The sequence below is a fragment of the Rhynchophorus ferrugineus genome, unplaced genomic scaffold, assembly GCF_030347505.1.
Source record: "Rhynchophorus ferrugineus isolate W39M unplaced genomic scaffold, kcgeb_rfMv2 rfM1, whole genome shotgun sequence".
Classification (NCBI taxonomy): Eukaryota; Metazoa; Arthropoda; class Insecta; order Coleoptera; family Curculionidae; genus Rhynchophorus; species Rhynchophorus ferrugineus.
This window is the reverse complement of record NW_027472580.1, coordinates 31,097,036-31,114,811: the sequence shown is the minus strand read 5'-3', so window position 1 is coordinate 31,114,811 and position 17,776 is coordinate 31,097,036. Positions and strand designations below refer to the sequence as shown.

The following is a 17,776-nucleotide window of genomic DNA, read 5'->3' as shown; positions in this document are numbered from 1 at the left end:
CTAAAAATACATAAATAGCTATTGATTAAATTGAAAGATCTGCAATAAAAGAACACCAAATAACATTGACGTCAAAGTGTTAATATTACACAACAATAATGGATTTACGTTGCATTTGAAAATACAAAACCTCGCTCAACTAGTATATTCAGCTTTGTATGCAAAAGTACATAACTTTATACTTATGTAGAATGTACCATTGCATGTATATCCATGAAACGCTATTATAGTTAAGATCCAAACCTTAGATTAGGCCTTCAAGAGCAATCCTAGATCCAAGAAATTACTAGATTCAAACTAGTTTTAATATACATGTCATGTGCTTCTTAAATTGAAGAAAAAACATGTTTGAAACATCATTTTAATTAAAGAACGCTCTGATTATATTTTTAATAGCGTTGTAGTAGCGCTAACAGTTTTAGCACTTCATTAAAGATTAAATTAAGTGTAGATAGCGATATAACTTAATCAGTATTACAACAATATTTACAGCTCAAATTAATTTATTAATGTAAACACTTTAACGATTTGGAGATTCTGATTATATAAATTTATGCTATCGATCTTAATTTAAATATTTCATATTAATTGAAAATCGCGGTTCGTTAGATAAACATAATGAATCTACTAGGAATACTAATTTTGCTAAAGTTCATCTTTGTGGTAATATGGAGAATAATAGTTCCATTCGATTTAACTGGTTTTTCATTAATTTTCAGAGGTCAGATGATTTGACAGTGAAAATTGAACAAGGAATCTTACAAGGTCATCTGCTAAATACTCCAAGTAATAAACCATTTCGTGCATTCCAAGGGGTACCATACGCTCAACCACCAGTAGGATCGTTAAGATTTCAAGTAAGTTTTATTTAAATAGTTTATCTATATAAACGTACGTTTTTAATACATGAAGTTTTTAAAAAGAATTATTGCTGAAATGTGTAATTGTTTAATGTATTTTTTAAGATTACTGTTTCACTTGTACTTAAAATATAAGATATAAAATGACTGATGGATATATATCCAGTAATAAAAGATATTAATATATTAATTATGGTGTTTAACTTTAAATACCATTAAAATGATTATCTCCTTATAATCCAAAAAGCTTTGTAACATATACTTGGTTAGGAAAAAAATTGAATATATTTGTTTTTTGTTTTTTTTATAGAACTTAAAATGGCATACGGAAAGATGGTAGTTAGACTGGCTTCGAGCAGTTTATTTATTTCTAGATCTATAAATGGCTGGTGATACTGCATTGTCTCCAAATATTCCTCTAAAGTCTTGCTCGGCTAATTTGATCGGTTACAGTAATTTTATGTTCATTAAATCATTCTCAATGTTTTTGATTGCCTTAAGCTCTTGTGTGCTTGTCTCGGAGAACAGAAGAACTGACAATTCAAGAGTTCTCGAAGGTATCTGCTTAGTGATACAATATTTATTGATAAATTTTTTTTACACTTTGCGATTCCACAATCTGCCCTATAGGCAATAAGTATTTCTTATGTCTATATTACATATACATGGCTTGTATTATATATATATATATATATATATATATATATATATATATATATATATATATATATATATATATATATATATATATATACTATCACGTCTACACACTTGACTATCACGTCGCAAATTTAACTGGTTAGCGGGTATGTTGGGATGCACTGACACTCTTTCGAAGTACATAAACACGTTGAATTACACTCGTTATAGGTTTAAGAGGAATGTCGCGTTGTATCACTTTATTTGAAATATAGTACAGAGCATTAACAATGGCACACAACACTTTATTTTGGAACCGTTGAATGATGGATATATTAGATTTGCTAGCGGTACCCCATAGTTGGATTCCATATGACCAAATAGGCTTGAGTATAGACTCATACAGCAATACCTTGTTATCTAATGATAACTTGGATTTGCGCCCGATGAGCCAATAGATTTGATATTATTTCAGTCGAAGTTGTTTTCGTTTAGAGAGTATGTGCTTCTTCCAGGTTAGGCGTCGATCTAAGTGCATACCAAGATATTTAACATGCTCTGCTTGGGGGAGTTGACGATGATTGATATTCACTGGTGGACATGTTCTTCTACGCAGGATAAATGTTACATGGGCGGATTTTGTCTCTTTGGCTTTAATGCGCTATGTCTTCAACCATAATTGTATTTGCGCCAGGTGGGTTTGTAGGTTTATTGATGCTGTGACTGGATCTTCATGGGATGCTCATAGCCAAATGCTTATGTAATATTAAACCAAAACGCTCTTATGATATCTGTACGATATTAGCTAACTCACCCAACTTCACATTTCAATCATGTAAAACGATTTTATGGATTTTTTTTGATGTTGTGTGATACTACCACCGTATTTATACTGATGTATACGTTTTTGCTGCAGCAGAGTCCTTAAAACGTTTATCAAGGTATTGCTTATATTTTTTCCTATCAAAAAAACAGTGTAAAATAAATGTATATATATATGCATGTGTGTAAAACGAATTTTTTTGTTTGAAATCTATTCTTTTGGAAAATAACAAAAGTTGTTTTGAAATTTTAGCAGCTTTCTTTTAAATATTAGTACTAATTGACAAAACGGTGAAAGCAATAAAGAAACGAAAAATAAGAAAAAGTGAAACAAAAAATTCAAAAAAGTAAACTCTTCTGTATTATCTAATAGATTAATATTATTTCGTTTGTATTAAAAATATAGATGTCAATGAATTAATGGAACTATTTATTCACACTACACGTTATTAATATTAAAATAGTAAATAAATGCTAAATAAAAAGTTAGATAACTATTAAACCGTAAACATATTCCAGTGTTTATATCCTTTTTGGTTTTCTTGTTTGTTGTAGCAAATAATATGACATTCAAGCTATAAAAACTAAAGTATATTTTTAAAAGTTTTTGTCTGTTTAAATTGTTGATCTTTTGCACTTTTAAACCTTGATATTTGCCAAAGATATTCTAATGGCTGACGTTGGATACTTGCTTGTTGTGTGCTTTATTAACTCGTATATAAAGTATTCATTACTATGCGAACAAATATTTTGTTTTTTTAGCAACAACCTTTGTTTAAGAATGGAATATAACAATACAAGCATAAATAAAAAATATGTCCATGTTGATCATAATATGTTTTGAATTTTAAAAAGCTTGAACATATCTAATATTAAACGTCAAAGATCATCCCGTTGTAATCATCATTCCCTGTTTATCATAAGATTATTTATAGTACATATAAATGGTTTAACATCAACATTTTTTTAAGTTCATGAATAATAATTACAGACAGATCTTCGTACCCGAGTAAGTCATATAGTTTGATTTAAAAAATCAAGCCCATGCAGGATTCAGTGTATCAGGCACCTTAATAAAAAAAATATTTTGATGTTGGTGTAAATTCCTGTTACATAAGAGAAAGGCTTAGTGTTAGATGGGCTAAAAGCGCCAATTACAAACATCAGTTATTCCATTAATATTTGGATCCATGGCGGATATTTTGATATCATCGATGTTATTAACTTTCTACTATAAAAATTTCAAATATATTTATTTAAGTACTTTATTTTTAGTCTCCAAAACCACCACTCAGTTGGGAAGGTATCAGGGATGCTACCGAAGATGGAAATGTTTGTTTTGCTATTACCACTGATCTTCCAACCGAAAGTGAAGACTGTTTATATCTGAATGTTTACACTCCCATATTAACTAATGTAAGTATGTAAATTAAGTTTAGTACATAAAAAAAAATAATAATCATAGAATAAAAAGAATTTATTTGAAAATGTAACATTATTAATTATAATAGTAACGTAATAGTAATATGATCAATTTTAAGATTCATTATTATAGTGGTTAAATACATTTATTTATATGTTTAGATTAGGTTGGTTAGGTACTAATTCAAAGTAACGAAGCACTACAGTTTAAGTAGTAGCGAATATAATTATACATGTCTATGCATGGTTATTTTAATTTAATACGTATTTGTCTTGTCGTTTTTTATGATGGTACTTAATTATAAACAATTTTAAAGTCAATATAGTCAGATTAAACTATATTTGTTTGGATAATAACAGGTCAATCGAAAAGTCCTCGGCGTACCATTATTAGTTTTTTATTCAACATAATGATTATAGCGACCTTACAACTTTTCGATGCCATTTTTGTAATACGGTTTGTCCCTTGTTTCAAAATAGGCCTCAGTTTCGGCGATCACCTCTTCATTCGACAAGCATTTCTTCCCAGCGAGCATTCTTTTGAGATCTAAGAACAGGAAATAGTCGTTGGCTGCCAGAACTGGAGAATATGGTAGATGAGGAAGAAATTCGAATCCCAATTCTTGGATTTTTGCCACAGTTTTCACTGACTTGTGACACGGTGCATTATCTTGGTGAAGCAGTACTTTCTTTTTATTCAAATACGGCCGTTTTTTAGCGAGTTCGTCCTTCAAACGGTCCAATAACGCTATGTAATAGCAGCTGTTGATGGTCCTTTCTTTTTCAAGGTAGTTAATGAAAATTATTCTATGCGCATACCAAAATACAGACGTCATAGCCTTGCCAGCCGACTGTTGCGTTTTCTCACGCTTTGGAGCGGGTTCATCGTCTGCAGTCCACTCGGATGGCTGTCCATTGGACTTCGGATTGAAATGATGGAGCCACGTTTCACCCATTGTCACATATAGAGGCAAAAACTCGGGTTTATTACGCTTAATCATCTTCAACAACTGCTCCGAATTATCAACTCGTCGTTGTTTTTGGTCAAAAGTGAGCTCGCGCGGCACCCACTTTGCACAGAGCTCTCTTATACCCAAATATTCGTGAATGATATGATGTATACGTTTAGTTGATATCTTTGAGTGTCTGCTATTTCATTCAGTTTAAATTTTGCGGTAATTCAAAATCACTTTGCGGCTTTTTTAATGTTTTCGTCGGTAACAACCCCTTTTGAGCGTCCACTGCGTTCATCGTCTTCGGTGCTCATTTCACCACGTCTAAACTTAGTATACCAATCATTGATGGTTGATTTTTCTGGAGCAGTGTCCGGAAAGTCGGCATCAAGCCAAGTTTTTGCGTCAATTGTATTTTTTCCCTTCAAAAACCAATATTTTATGAACACGCGAAATTCCTTTTTATCCATTTTTTCACAATAACAAAAGTTTCTTCACTTAAAATGGTATAATTCACAAACTAATGATCCGACAGCTGTCAAATTTATATATGCCTCTTTTGAGGGCAAGAGCTAACTAAAGAACATATGGATTTAATTCTAGTAGCGCCATCTATATGCAGGCCGGGGACTTTTCAATTGACTTATTATACATAGGAGGTGTAGTATAATAAAATTAAACCAAACATTTGACCAAATATATTTCAAAACGTATGTAAACTTAATTTTTATTAAACCATTATTATAGAATATATTGAATGAAATCAGTTAATAACTCAATTTTGTTAAAAAACAGTAATAAATACGATATTATTTAAATTATGTAGCCAAATACATTAAATAAACCAAATAAATTGTTTTGGAATTATATTGAGTCTCGCTTGGAGAGATCGAACTTTACTGAGATCTTTCAAGACATACTCTAAAAAACTCCTTGCACCCCAAAGTCCCTTGAAAACTATCAAATCATGAACATGATAATGTTAAAATGAGAAGGCTACTACAACTATTTTGATTTTATTTTGTAAATTTTAAATTATTCGGATTACTTATTGTGGAACGTGAGTATATCTAAACTATAGGCTATAAAGAATTAATTATTGGCTTAATCTCGCATGTCAGTTTCTTTTTACACGAGACTATTCTTTGACAACAAAATTAACTGTTGAATATTAATAGTGGAATTAAGTATTCATAATTGATATTATTTACATATTTTTGTGTAAATGCTAATTGCCTGTATTCATGTATAGAAGTAATATATAAAATATTCATAAAAATTTTTAATTTTCAGGACAATAAGACTCAGCTGCCGGTAATGTTATGGATTCACGGCGGTGGATTTACTCATGGTCATTCTCGTTATAATTCTACAGGGCCTGACTTTCTTATCGAGCACGATATTGTTATTGTTACCTTAAACTACAGGTAATATTTTTGAACAAGTATTTGTCATCATTAACTTGTATTCATTTTAGATTAGGTCCTTTCGGTTTCTTATCTACAGGAGATGATGTCATTCCTGGTAATGCCGGGCTTAAAGACCAAGCCGCCGCCATTAAATGGACCTTTGAAAACATAGGAGCATTTGGTGGAGATCGAACAAAAATTACGATCGCTGGGCAAAGCGCTGGGTCGGCGTCAATTGGTTTTCAGTTGCTGCACAAAAATAACGAAGGTATTTAATACCAAAAATTAAATTTTTAACTAGTTTATTTGATGATCTTCGTATCTCCTACATCCATCTTGTAAATTTCCTGCGACAATAACAATACCCACTTCGCCGATTATTGAGGAATTGAACCTTGTGGCATGCTTACTAGAAAGTGTTTTTGTGAAAGTCTGATGATGATATCCGATATCCGTTCCAATACTGTTTTAAACATTTTAACTAGATTGTTGTTCTGAAGAAGGAACGGTTACAGTTCTTGGACAATAATTCATTCTGCAATTGTTTAAGTTTGAATGTTGTTAAAAAAAACTTTTACGGTATGATACCTTGAAAATGAACATGAAGTTGCCCTGTACGATATGCGTTTCACCAAACGACGCTCTTTGGAAACAACTGTTATATTTGTTAATGTTGACCAAAAAGTAGTTTATTTCCCATCGCAGAAATTGTGTAACGAGTTTGGCGGTGGAACCTATTGTGGTATTTTTACTTTTTTACCGACGCAACATAAGGCTGAATTTTCACACTTTTATATTAACTAGTAATCACCCTGTAGTAGAAATTGGATCACAAGGTAACGTGTTAAATTAGTAATGTTTCTCCAATAATAGACAAAGGAATTAGTTTAAAAATGAAACTAAAACTTGTTTTCAGAGCATTTTTAATATAAGATGAGAAATGTATTTGATACATAACATTAACTAAAATAACAAATGTCTGATTATTAAAACATGTAAATGTCATTTTGTTAAATTTAATTTCCATTATGTTTCAATAATCAACAAAGTATTACAAATAATCAACAAAGTGTACATTAGTACGCCACTGAACATTATAACAAAGTGTCATAAGTGTGATTATATTCAGAAATGTAATAAGTTCAAAGCATCAAATATAAGTATACAAGATCTTCCTTTATTTTTATATTATAAACATAACTGTGGAATCACAAATGAAATAATACATGTTTGTATATTAAAACAGAGAATATATGAATAAAACAATGTTGAAATTGATATTTGCCTTTAACCTGTATACTAAAACAATAATAATCATAATTGGGTAATTTTCTGGAAAAATCTGGAAATGAATGTATCTACAACCATTAAATTAACTATTGATTTTCCAAAGCTTAAGTCCATTATAATTGTGTTAAGTATTAAACACCTTAATATTTATCAATTCTTTAAAATATTTACAAATGTACTGTTCAAAACTCATAATTTCTTCTATTTGTCCTATGTAGTTCTTTGTTATTGTACTTATTGGTAACGTAACGTTAAGTATAACGTTAAAAAATGCTTTTTGCTAATGAAACCTGAAATTAATACTTTAGGGTAAATGATATGGTTCGGTGAATGGAGGTAAAACGAAATGGAACAGTGGTGTTTACATTATGTGACCGTTATTTATTGGCTATATAAAAAAATGTGAAAAATACAATTAGATAAAACAGATGGCAGCGATGTTACCTGGAGACGAGGCTTGAGCAGTCGATGGTGGCACGTCTAAACCAAACGATGGTTGAGCACTGAATGAATGGAAATACCCTTCAATAACACCCCAGATAAACGTTTCGGGGTTTCCAGTTATTCGTTATCGGGTTCTAATTGGCGCTGCTGGCACCCCGCCCGTGTTCAACATCTGGGATTATATTTCTGGGAATTTTGTAGACCGTTATTCCACGAAGTAAAATTCGACATGCCTCAAGATCACTACAATACTCCTCTGCCAGAATTTCACATACAATTATTTTAAGGAACAAAGAAACAAAAATGTATGAAAAAAAATGAAATACAAAAAAAATTATATACCAAACAAAATGTGCTGCATGAAAAGAGCTTTGAAAAATATGGTAAATCGAAACAGTTGTGGTTGGTATGGTTGCGATCTGGTACGGCTGTTGATATCTTCCGGTCCTACAGATACCGTTGCTTCATCGTCGCTTTGGCACTTGAATATGGTCCATCGACGACGTTGAGAACAAGTTATTTTTCGGACAGGGCTCCCGTAATCGACGCTGTGGGAGGATCGATTGTTCGACGAGGTGGTAGATTATTTTCTTCGACGACGAGACGTTGGCAATTCTGGTACCTCGGGGGAAGACATGACGAGTCTACGGTGACTGCAATTGGCACCTAACTTCTGGAGCTGCTCTGTGACTAATCCGTAGTCACATACGTTACGGTAATTCAGAAAAAACAAATAACGACCGAAGCTGCCCAAAACCTTTCAAATCAAAATGTCTGCCATTATGACGGAGACGGCGAGCGAACGAAGACATTATGATTTAAACATAGCGCCGAAAGAAATGTTTAGCCGAGACGCTGATGATTAAGCAGTGATGTAAAAATATCTATGAGTTCAAAAGATTGTGAAAGAAAATTTTTAAAAAATGAATTGGAATTAATGAAATGAAATTGAAGCTTCATTGTTCCAGCACTAAAATAAAATTTAATGAAGAACAAATGTTTGAATGAATGTAATATAGAAGGAATTTAAAAAAGAATAGGAATAAAATGAAAAGGAATATTGAAGGTAAAATCGAAAACGAATGGAATTTAAAATATTGAAAATTTTGAAACAAAAAATATAACGGCCACATAAAATACACCATGTTGCACGTATCCTTCATTCGCGAGTCCCAACCCAATTTTGCGAAAGATCACGTCGGGGTCGCCACTTTAGGATAAATGATATGGCTCGGTGAATGGAGGTAAAACGAAATGAAACAGTGGTGTTTACATTATGTGACCGTTATTTATTGGCTACATAAAATAAAATAATGTGAAAAATGCAATTATAACGATAAAACGGATGGCAGCGGTGTTACCTGGAGACGAGGCTTGGGCAGTCGGTGGTGGCACGTCTAAACCAAACGATGGTTGAGCACTGAATAAATGGAAATACCCTTCAATAACATCCCAGATAAACGTCTCGGGGTTTCCAGCTATTCGTTATCGGGTTCTAGTTGGCGCTGCCGGCACCCCGCCCATGTTCAACATATGGGATTATATTTCTCGGTATTTTGTAGACCGTTATTCCACGATGTAAAATTTGACATGCCTCAAGGTCACTACAATACCACTAATATTTTCAGAAAAATATTCAAAGTTACCTTTAGTACAATGATATACTATATTTCCAGAACCGTAACAATTAAACAGTCTTTAAACAAGTACAATTTTTCTTCTTTCTTTTTCTTCACCAGACATCAAATTAAATCAAAATCTGATTTCGATAATCTAAATATCTATATTTATATAAAAACAAACAAAACAGCCGATTCTTTTTAATGTAGAATTTTGTTAATCTATGTTGGGATGACATTTTCACATATGTTCGGATTTTCTGTCACAGCTGTAAATACCTTCCGATAAATTTGTTCTCTCTGTAAAAAAGATTAAATATACATTAATTACGTGACCATACTATTATTAATTAATCGTTTTCTATCCAAACTTGCTATAACTCATCAATAATTCCCGCAATACGGGAACAAATAATGTTTTACTCACTCTCTTAGCGTTTTAATATCGTTTCAAATATAACAAACAATCATTCACTTAACTTTAACGAGCACTATCCTTAATTTTATTTTATAAATAAAAAAAATTCCGCAGCGAGATTCGAATCTAGTAGCTTATTGTCGTCAATCTAAACTCTAATGCCCTAGGGATAACCGCTGGTTTGTTTATATAATTTATATCAGTAGTATGACATATATTCCAGGTTGCTTGATTTTGGGCGTTTTTCGTTTTATTGGTATATAGTACATATTTCATAAAAATATTAGGCCTAAAAATTCTTCATCGGTCTAAGCTTTAACCGTACCAAATTTTACGCCTCGAGATGCCCTCAATTGCATCGAAAAAGAGGCAAAATTTTCGCTAAGCCAATTAATATACCAACATATGCCTTACAATATTGTCATTTTCTCGATCGTAACACATTTTTTGTCACCAAAATGCATTTCCAGATCGTAGTGGATTGCGGCTCATTTCTGGACCACACAAGTACCGCGTCTATGGAATCGCTTAACATGAATGGGAATATTATGTCGTAGTTGCTGTTTTTGTTTTTATCTAAGCCCATCTACTTCATTTTTATGTGTTTCTCGTTGATCAGTGCGGTTAGCACATTACTCATTGCAGATTTGATTGACTTTAACGACTTAAGTCATGTCTTCTCCTCGGCATTGTTAATAATAAAATTAAATTTTTGCGCCGTAAATATGGGACTAAATAATGAATAAAATGAAAAACGTTAAAGTAAGCTTTACCATAAAGCCACTACATATTTCTATCCCATTTTAGTAAATATTTATTTGACAGCAATTAGAACACATAGTCATATCACATTATTATATTTTCCATTTGATTTTTATGTTATCGAATCGATGTAGCTATCAAAGAATACCTACGTTTGTATGAAATATAGAAATATAAATCGTAGTATTAAGCGGTCAGTGGCGAGAGGTATATTCATTCGTTAAAATATTATATATTTTAATCGCGGTTCGATAATACTGGCCCGTAGATTTAATAAGTATTAAACATTTTTAAACACAAAATATATTTCCGAACACATTCATCACTACATAGTATAAAACAAAGTCGCCTTTTCTGTCCCTATATCCCTATGTGCGCTTAAATCTTTAAAACTACGTAACGGATTTTGATGAGGTTTTTTTCAATAGATAGAGTGATTCAAGAGGAAGGTTTATATGTATAATACACGCATAATATACTAAGGCAACATTGCTAATTTTAGAGGTTTCTAACGTGATGTCGTAAATTAACTTATTTTTTAGGCTTATTTAGCAATTAGCAAAAACGCTGCCTAACCCTACGAGTTAGATCAAATTAATGTACTGCAGTATTGTACACCATAAAAAGGTCTACAAAAAAGTCTGCGATGGTATATGTTTCTCTTTTAGGGATAACCCACATTAACCATTTTTATTGTTTACTTTTTACGTGAGAAAATGGCTTATTTACGAAGCTATTTTAAGCAATACTGCTTAATCCTTATCGAATTAAGTACCTTAAATACAGTGTGCAATTAATATAGATCAATATGGTTCCTTACAGCATGTAAATTAAACAAATATTTTCGGAGATATTACAAATTTAAAATTTGCGTTTAAAAATGTGTAATGTAATAAAAATTGTATGAATTTAGATATTCCAAAGATAGCAGGAAATCTTCATAGTAAGTATAGGGGAAGAGGAATTGTTTTACTCCAAATTTAATGCGTGCAGGCCAAGGGCAGTAATGAATGAACCAAAAATACTGGATCGATTTTAATCATGTTTTCATTGAGTGACATAGGCATATATATTTTATGCCCGTGCAAAGTCGGAGCGGGCCGCTATGTTTTTATATACAACGTTCATATTTTTTCTGTAGTGTATTTAATTTAGTATCAGCATAGCACCCGTGCGAAGCCGGGGCAGGTCGCTAGTAAATAATACAACCAAGAAATATGTCGATCCTTTGTGACAGTGAAACTATTGATGACAGTGACACAGGCACTATCTATATATGCGAAAACAAAAACAAATACTTGGGGTTTTCGAAGGAGAGAACCGAACTCTTGTTTTGGGATTTCTACATTCCCCCCCGACATCAAGTCAATTTGGTGTAGAGGGATAGGACTAGAGCAGAAAAAGTTCGATACGTGCGTCGAACTTTTATTTTGAGATATCTTGTCTGAAACATCAAATGAATTTTTACATGACTTGGTATCAATATTTTTTCTTTGCCGATATATTGGTATTTCTTTAAAATAACTTTTCTCCACGCCAATATCCCTACCTTAAATTATTGCCCCTTGCAACGAAAAGTTTTACCGAAAGAACGAGTAGGACTAATAGTAATAGTGTTTGGCCATTCAAACCGATGAAAATCATCCGTAATGAACAACTATGAGATGCTAAGGTCTTGCAACTTTTTTACCAGGGTAGTATAATATAATGTAATTGCATCAAAATTCCATAATCTGTATTGAATTTTAGGTTATTTCCGAGGAGCAATAATGCAAAGTGGAAGCCCTTTGAATATGTGGAGTTATATGCTGGGAGTTGATCCTAAAGCTTACACAATCGATTTGGCCCGACAATTCAACAGTAGTATTCCATCGAACATCACCTCAGCTTCACTATTAAACTTTTTGGTCAGCTTAGACGGTAAGGATATCGACATTGCATCAACTAAAACAACAATAGCGGTAATTTTCACTCTATAAACAATAATACAATTAGATAATCACTATGAAATTACAGAGTGCTCCATTGCCAGTTATAGAAAGCCCCGTTAAAGATGATTCGTTCATAACAACAAGTCAATATGAACTGTTACAAACCGGTAATTTTATCAGAGTTCCTCTATTAATAGGTACAAATTCTGAAGAAGAAATTCATCAAGGAGGAGGCATGAAGCATAAATTAACCTGAGAAATTTATTTTAGTTATATAATTTACAGATCTGGATAATTTAGCTGCAATGCTGAAGAAATATGAAGACAACCCTACAAATTTTATACCCGATAATTTTGAAGTAGTGGATGGTGCGAATGTCACGGAAGTCGGTAAATCTATTAGGGATCTTTATTTAGAAGGAGTACCTGATGATGAAAGATTAGGACATATGATAAGAGTTAGTAATAGTATTAATTGAGATAGTCAGGGGTTTTGTAAAACATCAATATATATTTTCAGTTTTTGAGTCATGACCGTTTCACAAGGGCAGTTATTAAGCATGCAGATTTGTCAGTGAACTATACCAAAGTATTTTTTTATGTATTCTCGTATGATGGTCCTCTTGGCAATGTCAATATAACAGTTAAAGGTAAGTAAACTGTAGAGCTAATTAAATTTTATTTCAAACAATCTTAACAATCTTTGAAGAAATAAATTTTTATGATTGATCATATATGACTAATATTATATGAATATGCTTCGAATATACAAAAGCTAATTGCTGTCCAATGAATACCCTGTAAGTTTCCGAACGAACTCCAATTTCTAATTAACACAATATCTTGCCAAATTCGACTTTGCCCATCAACATCCATGTAGTGTAATATTTATTGCAGAAGATTTTTTTCTGGATAACTTTGCGAAATGCCGTCCATAGGCTGATCATTTTTTCATAACTAGGATTAAATGAAATTTATAAAAAATAAATAAATTTATATAAATATAAATATAAGTTTATTTTAACTGCATGTTCTAAGAAAAATACTTTTCGTCAACTTTGCTCATCAACACAGTCTTCATTTAGAACAATACATTGATCTCTCTGATTCAAGAATACGTAGTGGATGTATGATTCTTTCATTTTTATACACTGGTATAACAAATATGTATATATTTTAATGGGTCCAAACAGCTTCAAAGAACTCCAAAACTTCACATCAAATATAATTTATAGTGGACTCAGTTTATCTAAATTTATGGCGTCTAAACGTCGCGATGTTGCCGCATTTAACTTTAACTTTTATTTTGGATTTGATATATAACAATATTATATCGTAAAATAATGAAACAAAATTTTTATAAAATATAATTTATTTTAACAATATAGTACATCTAATTACCGAATGATTTAAACTAAAAATTTTTATATTTAGTTTTATTTTTATCATATTTACTTTAAAGTCTTTTTTAAACCCCTTATGGTATCCCCTGGATGACTAATTCACTTAATTAACAATTATAAATCCAAGTAATGTATTTTTCTTTGGTTAGAGTTATTTATTTTTTATGTTTAGTTCTTGTTTCCATCGTTGCTATTTTACCTTGTCAAGTTATTTTAATTCCAGCGTTCTTATACTATAAGTGTAGATTTTTCTTGATAAAATTATACTTAATCACTGCGTTTTCCTTAATGCATTAGCCATATCTCCAAAACAGTTAATATTAATTCTATCTTTAATCAGTTTAACCAAATACTCATGCATATTCTGAACAATTACACAGGTGTCCCTGCAAATAACTTGCATCATATAATACATTTTTTACACTTACCCTATATTAATTATATTCACCATTTGTTTCTGCTCTCATCATTACCCTGCCCTGGTAATTGTCACCATGGAATCATAATCTTACATCCAGAAACTTTTAGTCAATTCTGAGTCACTTATCAAGTTACTAACTATACTGTTAATTCCCAATCTAAACCTAGTTCAAAATTCCAGTTTGTCAACTTCAAGTCAACCGAAGGGTGTTATTATAGAAAATCCTTCTTCCACATGTCCAAATAGATCGTGCTTTTTATATCTTTCTTGAGCTACATGTCTATTATATTAATTCTTTACCACACCTCATAACAGTTTGGTCTAATTTCATATATAGTAATAGGGAGGAAGACGCTACACTCTGTACCCATATTGTTCAGCCATATGATCCACTCTTTATCTATTTTCAGCCCTATTTCTAAGAAATTAAATTATACATAAAACGCAATTATACATGTAATTTCTATTTATCAAATAACAATTTGAAATACTTCACTCACTTTCAATTTATATATTGTTATTTGAGAGATTTTAGTACTAAACTTCCGTAAAGCTGCAAAGCAATAAAAATATTTCCAATAAAAACTGGAGTAACTTAATATATATCAGAGAAATAATAAGTAGCGATTTCAAATTTATATATCCCGTAATTATTATTCCTAGTGTTTTGAAGAATTGTATAGACATTTGGCAACTGGACAACTTTTCTAGGTTGATTCTCTTACATGTTTATACTATACCTATATATATATATATATATATATATATATATATATATATATATATCCAGGTGAGGTGAGTTCACTGCGATTTAGAATAAGATATATTTGAACCCAATTTTATGCCAAAGGGAATATATATAATAACATTTAAGTTATCAATTCTTTAATATTGGGGACTAATTGAGTACATCTTTCAAGTCATTTTTCGCTGCTTATCAAAATCGATATGTTTGGCCTATCTTGATTCACAAAATTTCATTATTACGCTTGTTATTGTAATATACATTGTGGTTTATATATTTTTGATTTCCTTTCTAAGGATTTTTCAGCTAAATTCAATAAGTAGAGTCAGCACTGTGTTATGGATGAAATAATGGCCAGATTAGTAATGATTTCTAAAATCAGGGAGAGAACAAAAATAATCTGTCACGTAATAGATTGATTGTTGGCATTACTAACTGTTATTATGACATACTTCACATTCAATACACATCATCTAGGTGCAGAGAAGATAGATCATGGAGAAGAATCGAAATATATGTGGAAGAAAATCGAGGAAACATAAATGATTACCTTATTATTTTTGTGTTATATAATCAACAAATTACTATTAAACACTTAATAGCAATATATTAAAGTACCAGATATCCTTTTTTGAAAAAAAAACACATCAATATATTTAAAAATAAAATTAATTCCACCGGCTTGGTAGTCGCAGTGGTAAAGGCGACAGGACGGTCCAGCTACTGTTGCGATAGTCGCGGGTTCGAATCCTGCTGGGACATTGTCCTAAATTTATGTTTGTGATTGTTTAATATTCGTAAATGTCCTTGGACAAGAGTGTAAAATCTGACAAGGAAAACGATCCCAGACACGCCAGTTCCAGGCTGGGTAAGTCCGGATGTCTTATTCTTCTGGTATGATTTCTAAGTCACTTGTTGGTCATTCGGAATCCACATTAGTAGGTGCAGTGCAGATAAACCCTCGTTGGTAAAAAGGAGGCTTTAAAATATATATAAAAAAATTAATTCCACGTATGCTGAATATGGGATGGAAATATATTGGAAAATATAGATTCAAAAAATAAATGTATAAAAAGTTACTTAAAACTTCGATTGTTAAAAATAGATTATATATACTCTATCATAAAAATATCAGGATGTCTCACAAAAACCTGAAATAATTATTATTTTTGTTTGTGTACAATATAAAAACATATTTTGAATTAATGCAGAATAATTTAAAATATAATAGATGTAAAGTAATAAAAGATTAGAAACTAATAATAGAAAGTAATAATAGATGATTCGGTAAATATTATATAATTAAAATCCCCAAATATAAAATACATTGGATCACTATTTTTTACATTTTATATAACATACATAATAAGTAGTAATATGTAGATCGGTGATGTATATACAATCGTAGATAAGCTTGCCTAGGCATGCCGAAAAAATGTCGATATATCTATTTCTTTTTTCGATGTATAAATATTTTCTAGAAAGTATCGATATTTGTAAATGAGGGTAGTGAACTTGTAGTTGTAAAGTAAAATATAGAGATAAAAAAAGTATCGTTTTCGAAGGAGGAAGGTATCGATGTAATAATTTCTAAATCGATGTAACGATATCTTTTTAAATATCGATATATCTCTCCGCCGGTAACATCCCTAAGCTCGCCAAAATATTGAGCAAATTATGCTAATTTGTTATGTCTTCTGGGATGATTTCTAAAGTTGGGCACTCGTCAGTCGGTAGGCTTAACGCTGGGGACCGTGGTTCGGAGCCCACGTTAAATTTTAGACCCAGTACAGATAAACCCATGGTTGGTAAAAGGAGACTTTAAAATATATATATAAAAAATTGAGTACTCTTGGTATGTTTCTTGTTAATTAATAGTTTTATTGTGATGATTTACTCACAGTTATCAATTGAATTGTTTTATTTTCTATATATAATTATTTTTGTGTTATAAATCATTTAGGCGCAGATAAAATTGATCACGCGGAAGACACCAAATATGAGTGGATGCATATTGGCGACACATATTCAAACAATGACCTGTCCAGATATCCCCCAAGTGACGGCCTCACATTGCATCGTTTAACTTTACTGTGGACTAATTTTGTGAAGTATTTGTAAGTATTTTGTAATCAAAATTGATTTGATTGTAATCTAGTTATATATCTCATGTTTAGAAATCCTACTCCTGACGAATCATCAGATTTGCTACAAAACTTATTATGGCCATTATTTACAAACGATGAATACAGTTATGTCGACATCGGCGATGATCTGGTCGTGAAGAAGAAACCAAAAACGCCGTACTATGAAGCATGGAGAAATTTTTACGAGAAATGGGCTAAAAAGCCTTTTATAACGTTTTAATCAAAAACTCTCTTATTCTGAATGTAAATCTGTTTAATCTGAATATAATCATTTAAAATGTAATTCAATAAATATTTGGTTTAAGAACCATGTATGAACTGAGATCTGAGGAGCCATCTGTTAAGAATGGTAACCTATTTTTATCCTCAGTATCGCTTTGTATCGCTATTCTACAAGTTGCATCTTTTTTTTCCTTTAAATAAAATAGCTTTTCAAGGAAATTATTAGTTTTTGTGTTTAAAACCTCTCCCCACTATATAACTGGCTCAGT

At 31.4% G+C, this 17,776-nt stretch overlaps 1 protein-coding gene across 1 annotated transcript; it reads left to right on the top strand.

Annotated features, from left to right (window-relative positions):
* Window positions 1-508: 508 nt before the first annotated feature.
* LOC143206667 (juvenile hormone esterase) lies at window positions 509-17,726 on the top strand. The gene is made up of 11 exons (XM_076419323.1): window positions 509-663; window positions 720-857; window positions 3,597-3,737; window positions 5,990-6,123; window positions 6,174-6,373; window positions 12,388-12,599; window positions 12,655-12,802; window positions 12,855-13,027; window positions 13,090-13,219; window positions 17,102-17,255; window positions 17,316-17,726. Exons 1-11 carry the CDS (start codon window positions 619-621, stop codon window positions 17,503-17,505), a joined length of 1,665 nt encoding a protein of 554 aa, XP_076275438.1. The 5' UTR covers window positions 509-618; the 3' UTR covers window positions 17,506-17,726.
* Window positions 17,727-17,776: the final 50 nt, after the last annotated feature.

Excerpts from the sequence above, each read along its gene's own strand:
- LOC143206667 (XM_076419323.1), top strand. The coding sequence starts at position 619 with ATGAATCTACTAGGAATACTAATTTTGCTAAAGTTCATCTTTGTG. Across the intron at positions 6,124-6,173 it reads ATTGTTACCTTAAACTACAG|ATTAGGTCCTTTCGGTTTCT; the intron begins GTAATATTTTTG and ends TATTCATTTTAG. Across the intron at positions 12,600-12,654 it reads CAACTAAAACAACAATAGCG|AGTGCTCCATTGCCAGTTAT; the intron begins GTAATTTTCACT and ends ATGAAATTACAG.